We start from the raw sequence: 18,085 nt of genomic DNA, 5'->3' as shown, positions 1-18,085 counted from the left end.
AATGCGCCCAGGTATCATTCCGTGAAGCGCCGTGATATTACTCTGCGATGCAATGTGGTATTACTCCGCAATGTGCCGTGATATTACTCCGCAAAGCACAGTGGTATTACTCCGCGAAGCACTGTGGTATTGCTCTGCGAAGTGCTGTGGTATTACTCCACAAATCGCGTGATATTACTCCGCGAAGCACTGTGGTATTGCTCTGCGAAGCACTGTGGTATTGCTCTGCGAAGCACTGTGGTATTACTCCGCGAAGCACTGTGGTATTGCTCTGCGAAGCACTGTGGTATTGCTCCGCGAAGCGCTGTGGTATTAATCCGCAAAGTGCCATGGTATGAATCCACAATGTGCCGTGGTATCGTTCCACAAAGCATTGTGGTATTACTTTGCAAATCGTTGTGGTATTACTCCACGAAGCACCGTAGTATTATTCTACGTAGGGCTGTGGTATAGCAAGACTCTTGTAAATATAAGTAATTTATGCTTTGGATGAGGCTGTTTATAATTAACACTCTTTTCTCACACTTTTCTTTCTCTTTGCACATGAAAACCATTGCAAACCTCAACTGTACACACTCTTATAATAGATCATCTAATATTTGACGACACAAACTATTCCTGGGTCAATGCAGGCTAAAATGAGACACCGCGCTTATGCGCCTCATTAGGTATGCTATACATATATAATATTTATATATAATTGATTTATAATCCAGTGCACCTTGAAATATATTCAAAGCTATGTTATGAGTTGATGCATAATTATTAATGCATAATCAATATTATTCTTTAACTAATCCTTGACATGCAAAACAAGAATGTGTTAATAAATAATCAGATTAACGGTAGAGATGATTTCATCTGAAGAGAAATGTTCATCTGATCACAACTACGAACAGGTTCATCTGAGTTTTCTCACCCAAAAATGCTCTGAGTTTAATATGTTTCTCTCAACAGAGCTCAGGCCCGTGAAGTGGAATGAGCCGGATGTAATTTAAAAATAATACTGTGCACTCCGAGAGCGATTTAAAGTCACATGCTAGCTTTGCTCATCTGAATGTAAACACCGAATTAGCATACTGGAATTCTGTTTTCCAGCTGCTTAGCCAGCTATTTTTGAAGTCTGCTCTTATTTTATTTGCCGCTGTAATGAATATATTAGGCGGCGCTAATGGTGATGCTCGGCAGATTCTCAGTAGGTGACCAGCAGCCACGTACCCGACTCACTTAAATGATAAAATCCTCAGTGAGAAGCCAGGCAGTCGGCGTGGCTCGGAGCTGCCGGGATTTAATGAAGGGTTTTTCATGGATCGGCTCGGATTCCGAGTCTATCAAATTCTTCGTACGTACGGCAGGGATTTACTTTGCTTCGCAGTCGTCTACAAATAAGAAAAGTGTTGGTGAACGTCTGTATCGTGCTGAAGTTTGAGCTGAAGGTAAAAAAGAAGCTCGATTCAGATACAATTTAAATTTAAAAACATTTAAACGCTTCATGGCAGCAGTCCAAACTGACAAAAAACTGTTTTTTTTTCAGGTTAATTAAAGAGAAAATAATCCTAATGACCTCCTTATGTCTTCTGTCTATTTCATTTAATACGGTAATTTGGCACCGATGAGCACAGGACAAATATTATTTCACAGTTTAATAATCATCTGAGCAGATTATCTCATCGCCCAACGCTGCTCTGCCAAATGGTTTGCTCTGAATTTTGAACGACTCATGTTTCTGTTCACTTCTGTGAGATTAAAAAATGAACATTTGGTAATTTAATATTGACAAGACTTGTAATTTAACTCTTAAAGTAGGGTAGGTGTTTTTCAAAACATTTCAGATTTTCAAAAGTCAAGTATTTATTTTTTTAAGAATAAGAAAATATATCCTACATTACCTCTTATTGTGAAAGAGAAGCCTTATTAGGACTTGAAATTGATAAAAAAAAAAACATACTTCAGCCAACGAGCTCATATTACATGACTTAATAAAAAATACAAAATCTAATTTATTCAATACAATATGCAGTATTTATGAGCAGTTATATCTTCTTCCACGGCCTCAAGGTGCATTTTCTACATTTGAATGTTTAAATATATTGTAGCAAACGGTCACAAACACATGATTTATATAAACAGCAGATACACTTAAACCACAGAATCCTCTGGAACACATCAACTTTACTCCCATGATGCCTTTCTACTCACTTTCAGTGACAGCTTTCTGGTCACTATTAAACTGTATTTAGGTTATACAGTATCTATGTTGCTATGTCAAAAGTTATCTGTGATTGGTTGGCTGGGCGGCAAAGCATTGTGGAAGTTGCTCAGGTCACTGTTACTAAGAGGGTTGTTGAGTGGGATGGCAATTCATATGCAATGTTTAGTTTGAAAATCCAACCCCGTCAATAAACGAGGGACCACAGTTAAGTGATAGTATAGAGACACCCAAACAATTAAAGACATATTTTGACCAAACTATTAAATTAGATAACTGTCAAGCCCTGAAGAAAACACGATGGATACAGGTGAAAGAAATATCTTGTCAAATGATCACCATTTTCATAAAATCTTATTGGAATGTGTAAAAAATGTCTGAAAGACCAATGAGAAGGTTAAAAAAAATCATAATGTTCTTGTTGAAAGGGTAAAAAAAATGTTCCATTTTGGTTTTGGCGTCACGATTATTTTAGTTTTCACCAACATTGTCGTGGTCTATTGACTCATAATGCTGCAATCAACATGACAATGGACCTCCTCACACCCCTTTTAAACACACAAGAACACCGTCACACACCGCGGGTCTAAATATAGAGCAGCTGGTTCCATCGCTCTCGGTCTGATTCAGCTGTCGCTTCGTTCTACAAGAGCGAGTCGGGATATAAATCTGCTGCAAGTGTCCCGGCGTCCACCTGGGGATCCATCATTAGTCATGCTGTTGACCGACCACCTGCCCGCGCTCACCTCCGACCCGCTGTCAGTTCGGCTGAAGCACGAGCACCTTTATGAAGCTCAGTTCCTGCCGTCAGCTCCAGTCAGACGAGAGGAACTAAACATTTAGCCACTTTTATTTTCCATGAGAGGTCCTGTCGGGATGAGTCGCTGTTTTGGACGCATAACAAGGTTGACCTTTTTCAAGCTGCAGGTCTAATTAGACCGGTGTGTTGTGGCACACAGCTGGGGGGTTAGACCTCTGGTCAGGACCACCTCAGTCGACACCAAGACACTCGTGATAGGCTGATGAAGCTTTGTGAAGCCTCGCCCTGATTTTGATGTGCTACACAGACAAAGAATAAAGTCATTAAAGACCCTATCCACAGTGTTTTTTTTAAAGGTGCTTCTAGCTCCCCCTAGTGTTTGAGTAGTGTTTTTCTGAATTTGTTTACTTATCATGAGAAAAGGTTTCTTGTTGCGTCAGTTTTCTAATTTTATCTTTCTGGTAATGTCAAAAGTACCAGGGGTAATACTACAAAGGCCTCACAGAGTCATATTAAATAGGCTCTCATAGTACTACTACAGAACCTTACAGTCATACTACAGAGCCTCTCAGAATACTAAGATATAGAGCAGCTGTTTCCATCGCTCTCGGTCTGATTGTCAGTGACGTCATCGGTGCTGAATGTGGGACTTCTTAATGTTCGCTCCATTACTAATAAATCCTTTATTCTTAATGATCTTTTCTCATGAGTTAATTTGGATTTATTGTGTCTTTCTGAGACTTGGCAGAGAGAGGAAGAGTTTATTCATCTAAACGAACACTGTCCAGTAGGGAGCACTGTCCTGGGGAAGCCTCGCCTCTCTGGTCGTGGGGGAGGTCTTGCTACTGTTTTTAAGGAGAATTGTTCTTGCAAAGTGATTCAGACTCAGTATTTCACTTCTTTTGAGTCTCAGATGATCTTGGTTGGTTCCACAAGACCTTTCTATTGTGTGTCAATCTACCGCCCGCCTGGTCCTGCGGCGGTGTTCTTGAAAGACTTTAGTGACTAAGCTTTGGAACGATCTTCCTCTCTCTTTGCGTTTGATGGAGTCTACTGACTCCTTTAAGAAACATCTTAAGACGTTTCTATTTGTTCAGGCTTTTCCTTGAATTTCTGGAACTCCTGTGTTGTTCTCAGTATTATCTTGATCTTTAAAGTATGTACTTTTTTGAGTGTTGTTTTGATTGTTTGAGCGCTTTGTGACCCTGGTCTCGAAAAGCGCTATATAAATAAATATTACTTACTTACTTACTTACTTCTTATCTTCCATTATTCAAATGGAATCTTTTCTTATTCTTGGAGACTTTAATCTTCATGTTGATGACGTCACATCTTGTTCTGCTAAAGAACTTTTAACTTTAACAGAAGACTTTAATTTTGAGCAACATGTTTCTGAACCCACTCATCAAAAAGGCCACACTTTAGACTTAGTTTTTACTCTTGGCCTGGACATTTCTAATGTATCTGTACATGATGTCCTTCTGAGTGTTCATTCTCTTGTCTTGTTTAACCTGGACTTCATCCCTGAACCTAAGCCTTTGAAAGTTAGGTCTCAGAGACGTGTCATCTCAGCTGATACTGCAGACAGTTTTTCTGCTATGTTTGACACTCTTTCCTTTGATGACTGCCCAGACGTGGACAGTTTGATTCACTGTTTCACTGATCATTGTGTTGAAATACTGGATCAAGTGGCACCTGTTAAATCGAACTTGAAAATTCAGAAAAAACGGTGCCTTTGAACAAATGAAGATCTCCTGAGTCTGAAGAGACTTTGTCGAAAGACTGAGCGTCTCTGGAAGTCCACTAAACTTGAGGTGCACAGACTTCACCTCAGGGATCTGATGTCTTCTTACAATGAGATGGTAGAAACTGCAAGATCTGATTACATCAGAAAACTGGTAGCAGCAAATAAGAAAAACCCCAAAGTTTTGTTTGACACAATTAATTCACTCGTGTCTCCTGCTCCTCAAATCATGCCTGTCTTCTGTGAAGCTGACAGCAATGCATTGTTGAGATTTTTCATTGACAAAATGAAATTGATCAAAGAGAAAATCTCTCCCCCTTTATTTGGAACCCCTACTGTGTCTGAGCCCTTCTCCTCCTCTTGGTCCTCCTTCACTGCTGTATCTTTGGGTGATATTTCAGCATTAGTGAACAAGATGAAACCCTCCTCTTGCTCAGATGACGTCCTTCTTTGTAGGCTTTTTATCAAAGTATTTGATGTAATTGGCCCCTGGGTTACCAATATGGTGAACCTCTCCCTTTCCACAGGGGTTTTTCCCAATGCATTTAAACATGCCATTGTGGAGCCTCTGCTCAAAAAAACAGGCTTAGACCCAACTGACCTCAGTAAATTCAGGCCTATTTCTAAGCTCCCTTTCTTGTCCAAGATCTTGGAGAAGGTGGTGTCTGAGCAGCTGTCCTGTTCCTGGATCAGAGCGACATCCATGAGAAGTTTCAGTCTGGCTTCCGTAAACATCACTCTATGGAGACAGCTTTATTGAAAGTGTCCAGTGACATCATGATGTCGGCTGACTCTGGTAAATCCACTGTTCTGGTTCTCTTGGATCTGTCCCCAGCCTAGTAGACTGAGGGATGAAGTGGAACTGTCTGGGTCTGTGTTAGAATGGTTCTCATCTTACCTTTCTGGGTGCAGTTTTAGTGTATCTGCCAATCAAATGAGGTCTGAATCGGCTGATCTGTTGTGTGTAGTCCCTCAAGGTTCTATTCTGGGTCCTTTATTGTTTTTGCTGTACTTGATTCCTCTCGGTAAAATCATTCAGAGATTTCCTGATGTTTCTTATCACATTTTTGCTGATGACATCCAGCTCTACTGCTCTTTTGATCCAACTGAGCCCCAGAGGCTTAACAGCTTAGTCAATTGTTTGCTATAAATCAAACAATGGCTGAGTGAAAACACTCTACAGCTAAATGTGGACAAAACTGAAACTCTGGTGATGCTCATGATGATAAGGTTCCAGGGTTGAGTCAGTACTTGGGTGACTTAGGTCAGTCTGTCAAACTGAGCCCGAGAAACCTGGGTCTTGTATTTGATAAAGACATGTCTCTTGTTCAACACTGCAGAAAACTGACCAGAAACTGTTTCCTTCAACTGAGAAAAATCTCTAAACTTAGGAAAATGTTGTCACAACGTGATCTGGAGCTTGTAATCCATGTGTTTGTTTCTTCTCGTCTGGACTATTGTAACAGTTTGTTTTCATGTCTTAACAAGAAGGAGCTTAGCTGTCTCGCCTGCAGTTGATTCAGAACTTTGCAGCGAGAATTCTAACCCGCTCAAGTAGAAGAACTCACATTTCTCCGATCCTTAAAACTCTTCACTGGCTTCCAGTTTCTTTTAGGATCAACTTTAAAATTCTGGTTCTTACTTTCAGAGCTACTCATGGTCAGGCTCCTCCTTACATCACTGATCTGATCCAGCCTTACACCCCAGCTCGGGCTCTGAGGTCTGTGGATCAGAATCTACTTATGGTTCCTCGCACACGGTTCAGGACCAGAGGAGACAAATCTTTTCAGGCTGTTGCTCCTAAGCTTTAGAACCATCTTCCTCTCTCTTTGCGCTTGATGGAGTCTACTGACTCCTTTAAGAAACATCTTAAGACTTTTCTATTTGTTCAGGCTTTTCCTTGATTTTCTGGAACTCCTGTTGTGTAATCAGTTTTATATTGATCTTTAAAATATATACTTTATTGAATATTGTTTTGATTGTTTAAGCGCTTTGTGACACTGGTCTAGAAAAGCGCTATACAAATTAGAATTACTTACCTACTTACTTACTTACTAAGACAGCGCCTCACTGAGTCATACTACAGTGCCTCTCAGAGTACTACTACAGAGCCTCACAGAGTCATACTACAGGGCCTCTCAGAGTACTATGACAGAGCCTCACTGAGTCATAATACAGAGCCTCTAAGAGTACTACTAACGAGCCTCTCATAGTACTACTACAGAGCATCTCAGAGTACTACTACAGGGGCTCTGAGAGTAATGCTAAGGAGCCTTTCTGAGTAATACTATGGGGCCTCACAGAGTATACCTAAGAAGCCTCACTGAGTTATACCACAAAGCCTTGCATGGTAATACTACAATGTCTTGCGGAGTAATACTACGGAGCCTAGCAGAGTATTACCACAAAGCCTAGTGTAGTTATGCTATGAAGCATCTGGAGTAATATTACAAGCCTTGTAGGGTGCTAATACATAACCTCAGGAATTAATACTACAGAGCCAAGCGGAGTAATACTACAAAACATTGCAGTGTGATACTTTAGAGCTGTTGACTAATATAACATCACGGTATAATATTGAAAAGCTCTACAGTACAACCATAAATAATACATAAGGTGCACTTTTTGAGAACATTTTAGTTCGCCTTATTGTCCTAAAATGAATTAATAAAAAATATTGATGTTACATATTGCTGCTTTAAAGGAAGTTTAATTTTTTTACTTCATCACTAAATTATTTGTTAGCTACAGCTTTAACCAAGAACACTAACAAGTAGTTCTGGGCTTATGTCGAGAACCACAAGTCATTCTGAATCTTGCTTCATCGGTGAAACCGACTGCACATCTCTACCTTCAACCCACAGCTATTTTTTCCTGTCACTGCCGGCACAGGAGATTTCAGAGTAATCGAAGAAACAGCTCCCATCCCCCCTACGTTAACCCTCTCAGCCACTCCCCTCGTGGTGGCCATTTTGCCTTTGAACTATTGTTCGCACACTAGTTCAATCACACAATGAGTCGAGTATGGGTCACTTATCTGAATTGACAGATTTGGGATTAAGCATTACCTGATGGAGAACTTACACTCTTCCATTATCACCACCAGGATCAGGATAGTTTTAAACACTCTGTCTTTTTGTGTAATTTAAAAAAAAAAAAATGTATTTACCGTGGCGGTACTAAAGGTTTTTCTGCACCGTTCTTCCATCAGTGTATCACAGGACGGGACTCAGAAAGTGCTGCAAGTGCAGACATTTTGCTGCAGCTGGTGGCAATATCTGATTATGTGCTCTACTAACCAAGAACTCTCGGTTGTGTTGGAACGGTGGCTGTTCAGCGGCCAGCACTGGTAACACACTAGTTTTGACACTTCACACTCACTCCATCTGGCACATATCGCTTCATAATGTGCACATCAGCAAACAGAATTAATGAGAAACAGAAAAAAACAAAACCTCGTCTGCTGCGACATTTAAATGTATATGAATGAAAAAATGTATAAGGAAACATAATAACCACAGATCCGAATGTTGCTCTCACCAATATCCTGCCCCCCGCCCCAGCCCCCCACATACACTCTCTGCACCGCTATTTCTCCTCTGTTAAAAGGAATTGCTGGAAGGGGCAGAGAATCAATATGTTAAGACCTGAAAGACAAGGCCTGTTAATGTAATAAGAGTTGGTGAAATACCATACGGCAGCGAGAGGTCAGCGCTGGCATGAATCCCAGCCGGAGACAAGATGCTCTGAAGCGCCGACAAAAACAAGGAAGAGAGGAAATACACGTCGTCACAACTGGTTTGTTGTGGGAAGGATCGTGTTTCCTAATTGTAAGGTTTACATGATGTTAAACCGGATCCTAAGAAGCTTTTTAAAACTTTTATTCTTAGTGTCTCTTTGGTGGTGTTTGTTTCTAAGTAGAGACGTATCTAAACAAACTTGAATATTTAACCAACTCCAATAATTAACATGTTTTCAAGTAAATACTACAAAGAATTGCGGAGTGATACTACAAAGCCGCATGGAGTATAACTAAGGAGCCTCACGGAGTAATACTACAAAGAATTGCGGAGTAATAATACGGAGCTTCCTGGAGTAACATTTGAACAGATGTTTTAGCGCTGTGTGACTCATTAAATCATTAAATGATCTGTTTTTGAATGACAACAAAAATAAATATTTGTGGACAACAAAAATGTGTCTGACCCTCTAGCGATATTTACTGTCACAAAATTTATGCCAGAGTTAGCATAATAATGTCGGCATACTTCACAAAAAAACGCTTGCAGGATTAATATGTCACTTGTACCTGCACAAATCTTGAATTCTTAAATAAGGGGGTCACTTGTTGTTCTTCACTTTTATTGGACTTTAGTTGAGTTGTTGTGGCGTTCGCGTTAGTTCTCCCTTTCCATGCCACCATACCTGATTTCAGCCAATGAATTAAACATTAACAGGACAATAACAAAACATTTCAATTGCAAGCAGTTTGGACGGACCAACCAAACATTCAGTAATAAACACAGATAGAGGTGTAAGTTCCTCATTACGCATACTCTAGTCACACACACTAGTTTGTCTACTGCTGGCGAGCACAGCCACACAACCTCCACAGTTTCTTTAGGTTGTACTGTATTGTATTTATACACCATTTCCTTTTTTTTTGCGTTGTGAAGACGCTGAGACTCCCCAGGTGCTGCTGTGTTACCGATTTGTCTCAATTAGTTGTCTGTGCTGTTGAAGGAATTGGTGTCGACTGGTGAGTCACAACATCGGATTTGACAAGAATGTGCTGTCCTGTCAGGAGAACAACGGAAGTCTCAGAAAAAGGAAAGAAAGAAAGAGGAGACGGCTCCCTCCTTTATTTTCCCGTGTCAGCTGATATAAAACCTGCATTAATTATTGATGCGAGCGAGCCATGAATTTATTAGCGTTTCATTTCTTCTGGCGATACAGCAGCGGAAATATGACTCGCTGTTACGTAAAGCTGTGAACATACAATGGTCCACGTGTTTGGATAAGATTCATAGATGTGTCAATAGTACATTAAATATTACTTCATTTTTTTTTTCTTCTTTAATTTTCGCTAGCGATCAATTCTAAACTGGTATCTGCTTATTATACTCACTAATGTGTGCACGGAGATCGATATTAACAATATTTTTAACAACTCAAATAATGGACCATTTATTTGATGCTGTTTGTACGAGTAATGTGTTTTTTTTTTTCATTTTCATTATCAGCATGTTGTCATCGAAGGACATCTTCAGACTGAACAAAATGATACTGAAAACCATTGGAATTGATTTAGAGTTAGATTTTGGGAAATGCTTGAGATAATAGAGCAGATTAAAGACTCTCTCCGCTCGATTAGGAACTGTCGGTGCTAATCTTAATACATTCTTTCCAAAGTACCAGAAGGCAGAGAAATAATTCCGTCTTCAGTCATGGTGCAAAAGAATAATGTAAATTAAAAGCTAAGGTTCATTCAAGTTAACCGTCTATGCCATGTGATATTAACCTTTGTAAGACCGGTCACGACATTCTTAACATGTTCATCTCTTTCCATCAATAGCTGGACAACCTGGACGAGCAAGCTGCCCAGATTAGACGAGAGCTGGACGGTCGTCTTCAGATGGCTGACCAGATTGCCAGGGTGAGTGAAACACTGCAGGGGGTTTTACTGTAGCGTCAATAAATCAACAACTTTTGGACTTAAAATCTGAGCTTCTTGTATTCTGTTGTCTAATGAGTTGCCATCGTTATATAGATGGATAGTGAATGGATGCAAACATGGATAGATGGATGGATGGGTTAATAAAGGGTGGATGGATGATGGATGGATTTATAAATGGATGGATTAATGATTGGTTGGATGGATGATGGATAGTTTGGTGGATGATAGATAGATGATAGAAGAACAGAAGGGTGGATGGACAGATTAATGGATTGATAGATGATGGATGGATGAGTGGTTGGACGGATGAATTAAAGATGGACGAATGGTTGAATGATTGGATGGGTGGATGGACGGAAAGATAGATGGATGGATAGAAAACAATTTCCAGAAGGAGACCTCCAGAGGGATCAATAAAGTTTTATCTATCTATCTAAAATGGATGGATGGATATATGGATGGGTAGATGAGTGATTGGATGGATTGATCTAAAGATGGATGAATGAGTGAATGGATAGATAGATGAACGAATGATGGATGGATGGATGGATGGATGGATGGATGGATGGATGGATGGATGGATGGATGGATGGATGGATGGATGGATGGATGGATGGATGGATGGATGAATAAATGGATAGTTGGAAGGGCGGATGGATGGATGGATGGATAATTGGTTGGATGTATGTATATCCAGATTTATGGATAAATAATTAGATGGGTGGATGACAGAAAGATGATTGGATGGAAGAATGGCTGGATGGATGAATAAATAGATGGATGGAGAGACAATGGATGGATGATGAGTGACTGGATGTATGTATGTAAAAATGAATAGATTGGATGGTTGAAGATTGAAGGATGGATGGATGGTTGATGGGTTGATTGATAAATAGGTAATGGGTGGCTGGATGAAAGGATGGATGGAGGAATGAATAGATGGAAGGATGGAGAAACAATGGACGAATGGATGAGTGATTAGATGGGTGTATGGAAAAATGGATAGATGAATGGATGGATGGATTGATGACTGGATGGATGACTGAATGGATGGATGATGGCTTGATGGATAAAGAGATGTATAGACCATGGGTGGATGTATTGTATTGCAGGGATGAATTAATGATTTGATGGATAGATAAGTAATGGATGAACGTTTGGATGGATGAAAGAATGGATGGATGCATAAAGAGATATCCCGACACTTATTCAACGTGTATTTTGTCTTGGACAGGGTGGGAAGTTTCCCAAGTTCGTGTCCAAAGACATGGAGGCCATGTACATCGAGGAGCTGAAGTCGTCCGTCAACCAGCTGATGGCCAACCTGGAGAGCATGCCGGTGTCCAAGGGCGGGGAGTTCAAACTGCAGAAGCTGAAGCGAGGACACAACACCTCCATCATCGACATGGGCCAGGAGGACGAAAACACGCTGTCCAAGTCGGACGTGGTTCTGTCCTTCACTCTGGAGGTGACCGATCATGTGACCTGTTTGAGAGCAAACGTCATGTGAATAACAGCCCGTCACAAAAAGAGCTCTTACCTGCTCTTTTGCAGAGACTGTGAGTCATCTGTTTATCGTCTGAGACGAGCGGCGAGGATTCACACCTCAATCCTCGTCTTATTGTGCTATTTCAGAGGCAGGAAGTGAACGATGTGTGGAGAGACAGCTCCGAATCCCTGAACGCACCAGGCTCTTCTCAATGAGAACAAGAGTCACTTTTTTTCTTCGGTCTTTGCCACAACAACACTAAAAATATGTTTAATTAAATAAAAAAATAATATGTTTTAAAACACTTAATATTAAAGAAAAAATGTTATATTTTGTATTTTTTTTAAAATCTTTTCATATCACTCTAGTCCAGAAATAGCCGTCAAGCCTGATGGATTTTTGTCATCCCCTCGTTCCGTCTGTCCTCCGTGACCTCATTAAAGTAATGAACAACTGCTCCTCCGTTAACCTTGACCTCATATGTGTGTTCGTGCAGGTGGTGATCGTGGAGGTGCAGGGGCTGAAGTCCTTGGCTCCCAACAGGATCGTCTACTGCACCATGGAGGTGGAGGGAGGAGAGAAATTGCAGACGGACCAGGCGGAGGCATCCAAACCAACGTAAGTGACTGAAGATTCACTTTGAAAAAAAAAAAAAAAAAAGATAAAAACACAAAGTTTGCCGACTCGTAACTTTATTTTTGAGATGTTTGGAGATATTGTGGTGACACAACTATTGGATAATAAATTTAACATATTTGTCAATTTGCATCAACAACATTTTTTGTTATTATCATGTTTTTCTTCATCTTGATGTAAACAATAATGCACAGTCCTATCTTTTCATCATGAATACTTCTTTCAAATTTTATTTTTTCCTTCATTCTAGTTCAATCACTAAGTATTTCAGGATAATGTCTACTTTATGCGTCGAGCCGGGGGGCCAAATTTGGCCGGCCAACTCATTTTGGGTGGCCCTCAAGAGCTTAAAACTGAATTGGTTGAAAGCAAATTAATGTCGGAGCTTTATGGCGTCAAAAAAAAAAAGTGTTGTTTGAAAAGAAAACTATTTTTGAAACTTATTTTTAATACATTTTCAATGTATTAGAAGCTAATTAATGCTAATAATATAAATAGGGTACAAAGTGTAAGTATAAAGAACAAGGATACAAAGATTAACATAGAATAGAATAACATCACTTTCACTCCACTCCTGCCCCCAAACTCAGAATTATACAATCCAATAGCACGATGAATGAATGTGTCCCTGAGTCTATTAGTGTTGCACCATGGGAGGAGCATTCGTGCACTGTTTATTCACCGTTTCATTCACGATTGAACATGTATAATTATTTTTGTATAAAGACTTGAATAGAGTTTTTAAATATTGGCCCCCAGACTCACCGACACCCCTGATATTAACGATTGATAACCTGGTCTTTTAAAGACACTGTAGAACATGAGATCAAAGATCATGTATTGAATGATACATAAATTGAATAATTGGACTTAGAACATTAAACTGCATATGAAAAAAATGAGATCCAAGATCATGTAGAAACCAACTAGTGTATTCAGAATTATTATTTATTTACCCTTTTTTACTTTTTGCTGCTTTATTTTGCCCCTCATAACAGCCACTGTATAAAAGTGCTCTCGACAAAAACACTAGAAACTAAAAGTTACTATTTTTTAATCGACTTAAATCATATTCAGCTGACGCAGTAACAACTTTTCTCACAAAAAGGAGATTATTCATAATTTCAGGAGGGAAATATTACATATATACATTCTATTTTTAATTTTGTTATAGGTAAAATAATACCTGCAAAACGAAAAATAAAAAAATAAAGAGAAAAGTGTTTCTTTTTTTGTCCTGTAGAAACGTCACATGAGCTCCAGTCGAAGTCTGACCTTGAAAGATTTATGGCTACACCAGATATTTTAAGATCTTAATGTCTTCCTCATTCAAGAAGCGCCGCTACATGACGGGAGTGATGGTGGACATAAATGAGAGAAAGGATTAGAGACCCTTTCTGCCTTTATACACCTGACCTTGATCGTCAAGGTCGTTCAGCACGTTGACACAAAGTCCTCTTGTCTCCATTTTGGAGGCTTCAACTCGCCAATCAATTCATGAACAAGAGCATAATATATGTTCACGAGATAAATAAAATAAACTACAACCTTAAGTGTGTAGCTATGGAAGCTCAGAACTGCCAAAAAGGAAAGAAAAAATTGAATTTAAATCCTGTTATCACGGAAATGATCACCCGATAAACTCATAATTTCACAAGTTGAGGCCTTTTTTTTCTTTCCCAGATGGCAGTTGTAAAATTCCGTACCTGATTAAAGTCTTGTAGCATATTTTAAGACTAGTGGATTAGGAATATTTGTTGCTCTTTAGCAGAGACACGTGGAGATATTTGGTACTACATCAAATGTACTTTATATATGTACAAATGTACTTAGTACTCAATATATTTAATTAATTAATTTAAGATGCTGTGGGTTTCTACTTTTAGATGATAGGTTGATGGATGTATTGATGAATGGATGAATGAATAGATGGATGGATGGCTGGATTGAAGGATGGAGGGATTGATACATGAATGGATGGATAGATGGTGGATGGTTAAATGGTCTGATGGATGGATGTGGAGATGGATGAATGAGTTGATGACTGGATAGATGGCTGAATGGAAGGATATATGAATAAATAGATATATGGATGGTAAATGGTTGGATGGATGTATAGATGGATGGATGACTGATATATGGCTGAATAGACCGATGGATGGAGAGACAATGGACGGATGGATGAGTGATTGGATGGTTGATGGATGCAAGATGAATGGATGGATGGATGGATTGATACATAAATGGATGGGTAGATCGGTGGATGGTTAAATGGTTGGAAGGATGGATCGATAGATGGATGAATGAATGGATGACTGGACGGATGGCAGAATGGAAGAATGATGATGGGTTGATGGATAAAGAGATGGATAGTTTTTTTTAGCCTTTTAGATTCAATATAAAAATGTTAGTATGTCAGTTCCAACGTTTTTAAACTGAGGCTTAAAGGCTATTAATGAAATAATATAGTCATTAAATATTCTTACAGCACTAATATACTTCCAAATTACACTTGAAATGATACATAAAGATGACAAATAATTGAAATAAGGAAAGAAAAATTGTGAGCAATGAATCATGACATTTGTTGAAGTCGATGAAGCGTGGATTCAGGTGTGCGACCGTTTGTGTTCAAAGCGGGGTTTTTTTAAACAACTCTCAGCTCCCGATTGCTAATTTCACATGCTCCAGTGATGTCGGGGAGGGAGTCACCCTGGTGTACTGTCATGGCAGCGCTAACCTCTGGAGGATCTTCTTCTCTGCGTTTCAGCTGGGGAACCCAAGGGGACTTCACAACCACACACCCACTGCCGGCTGTCAAGGTGAAACTGTTTACAGAGAGCACTGGAGTGCTGGCCCTGGAGGACAAAGAGCTGGGCAGGGTAACACTTTTTTTTTTATTTGAACGATTTATTTGAACCTTTGGAGGCGGGATTTTTGTTGGGAAATCCTGAAGTGAGGGGTGATGGACTTTTAGGAACATCTTAGTTTTAAATTGGGGATTTGGTCTTAAGTAGGTTGTGAGTTCAAGTTCATAAATCAAGTAGGAGGTGAAAACATTTTAACCTTCTACCCTTTTCACCTCACAGTGGACGAGTAAGTAAGTAACTAATTAAGTAAGTAATTTATATTTATAGAGCGCTTTTCCAGACCAGGGTCACAAAGAACTTAAACAATCAAACCAAACTCAATATATATATATATATATAGTTAAAAGGTCAAGATAACACAGAGAACAACACAGGAGTCTAGAAAATGTCTTAATTGTCTTAATCTCACTTCTAGAGCGCCGTTAATTTTAATCACACAAGTCCCTCAGAGCGTAAAAAAAACCCACGTTGAAATGAGATGTTTTATTTTCTAATACTAATTACACGCATGGATACATGAGCTCTTATAACATACAATTACTAGACCATATATTGTGCGAAGAGGAGGAACTGGTAAGATTCGTGAGAAACAAATCATTTTGGTTTAAAAAATATATAAAAGGGTCTAAAAAAGAACAAATTCATTGACACATTTTCGGAGCCTGTGAAAAAAAAAAAATCATTGAATGGTTTTACAATTTAAAAAAACATGTCTAAGAAGATACCCTGTATAGATTTTGATGTAGTCCCCTGTGCATCGGTGAGTTTACTCCGGCTACTCCAGTTTCCTCCCAAAGTCCTAAAAACAAGGACGTTGATTGAGGACAACGACCGACAATTGGGCCTCAAAAAATGAAAATAAAATCTCAAAATCAGATTTCCTGTTTTAATTAATTAGATTTCACTTCATTATCACCAATCCTCAATTATGGATTGAATTTTCCTTTGTTTCATTCTTTATTGAATCCGTTGTGTTGGTCATAATGTTTCAGCTACAGAGTCCATCGGGCTGGAGCCGATTCAGGAACATAGAAAATATAGCGAATACAGCAGGAATCAATAACAACCCAATACAAAAGTTTTAACAACCGCAGCGCAACTTCAGGAAGTGAAAATAAGGCACACGACTCCCTCTGCCACTTAGCAAAACTTCCCTTCTGTTGTGGCAGAGCTGCTTATCAGTGTTTCTGGTAATCTTGCTTCTCTGGAAGTGAAGTGAAGTCCTGATAGTCGCCTGTTGGTCTCCGAGGGCCTGGCGTTGAGTCAGTCTGTCTGTCTAGATAAGTCTGGGCTGTCTGAGTGAATACAAATATGTCTGACTCTAAACTCATTATGATGCCACTCTTTTCTTATTACGGTCCACATCTGTGCAAGAATCTCACCGACGGTTTAGAAAAGCTGATTCAACCACTTCTTTTTTTTCCTGAATATATTTGATATTACTTTGTTATTCAATTTTCTTGCTTCCCTTTTTCATGCACAATTCATTTTATTTGATTACCAAAAGCTTACTGGTGTATTGAGCCAATATGATTTAGTTTATATTGAGTATAAATATAACAGTTTTTATTATTGTTTATTTCAGTGACATCGTGGCCAGTACGTTCCATATAATTGCATGTTTTAAGCCAGTTTTAACAGTTTTTATACTTTATTTCAAACACATTTCTTTCTGTTACCCGTGTTTTTTATGGAAGAATATAAGTGCCATCAGGATATTGAAAGATTGAATTTAATACAAATGTTGAAACTGCTAAAATTATTTAAATTAAACTTAAATGCAAATTTAGGCAGTATTATCCCAAAATTTTTATATTGAATTTAAAAGTATACAAATCAAAGAATATTCAATTTTTGAATTATTAGTATGAGACTATAAACACGGTCTAAAAATGCATTATTTTTATAATTAAATTAGTGAAAAAAACAAAACATATTCAACCTTTCAATATACAAATTATTGAATTCAATTATTCAATATTCCAATCTGGAAAGTTTTTCGTTTAATTAGAGCTTGTGTGTGAAAGTAAAAAACAAGAACACACGATCATTGTGGTTATTTGGCTCCTTTGTCTATTGATGACCTTGATGGTCCTAAGGTTTTCTTAATTTGGCATTGAAAGATCTTTAATTCAGCCAATAAGAGATCAGAATTCCTTACTGGGATGTTCTGTTGCTCTGGCCTGATGGTTCTTATACTGAGAATAATCACTGGTTCCGTTCACAAACCACTGGATCAGATCAGTCATTTCTCCCCCGGAGCACAACCAACACACCAGTTTGACTTATCGCCATCTTTCTTTTTTTTTCACGCAGGTTGTTCTCCATCCGACTCCAAACAGCCCGAAGCAATCCGAGCTGCACAAGATGACTGTGACCAAGGCCTGTCCTGACCAAGATCTAAGGATCAAACTGGCCATTCGCATGGACAAACCACAGAACATGAAGCACTGCGGGTAGGACTGGCTTTGATGCTCCTCACACATGTGTCTCCATATACTCCATGTGTTTGCTGACTTGGCCTCATTTCTTGTCACGTGCAAAACAAATGCAGAAAAGCAATAACTCCCCCTGGTGGAACAGAAAGGGAACTATAAAGTCTTCTGCAGCAGCACAAACAAATCTTGGGGAAACTTTTTACAATTTTTCTAAATAACAGCGTTTATTTATCGACTATAATTCCACCATTAAATATTATTT

The 18,085-nt window shown here is 39.0% G+C and overlaps 1 protein-coding gene across 11 annotated transcripts in view; it reads left to right on the top strand.

Moving 5' to 3' along the window:
* The window catches only part of LOC148071362 (calcium-dependent secretion activator 1-like), a 76,373-nt gene that overhangs the window by 25,069 nt on the left and 33,219 nt on the right, over positions 1–18,085 (top strand). For all 11 annotated transcript variants that reach the window (XM_087801806.1, XM_087801801.1, XM_087801800.1 and 8 more), the window contains exons 4-8: positions 10,289–10,369; positions 11,625–11,858; positions 12,376–12,497; positions 15,286–15,397; positions 17,702–17,841. In XM_087801806.1, the coding sequence (XP_087657932.1) occupies positions 10,289–10,369; positions 11,625–11,858; positions 12,376–12,497; positions 15,286–15,397; positions 17,702–17,841 (689 nt within the window). The remainder of the gene's footprint in view (positions 1–10,288; positions 10,370–11,624; positions 11,859–12,375; positions 12,498–15,285; positions 15,398–17,701; positions 17,842–18,085) is intronic.

The sequence above is a fragment of the Callionymus lyra genome, chromosome 10, assembly GCF_982586985.1.
Source record: "Callionymus lyra chromosome 10, fCalLyr1.hap1.1, whole genome shotgun sequence".
NCBI classification, from domain to species: domain Eukaryota; kingdom Metazoa; phylum Chordata; class Actinopteri; order Syngnathiformes; family Callionymidae; genus Callionymus; species Callionymus lyra.
The sequence above is the reverse complement of the archived record's forward strand: the minus strand, read 5'-3'. Positions and strand labels throughout refer to the sequence as shown.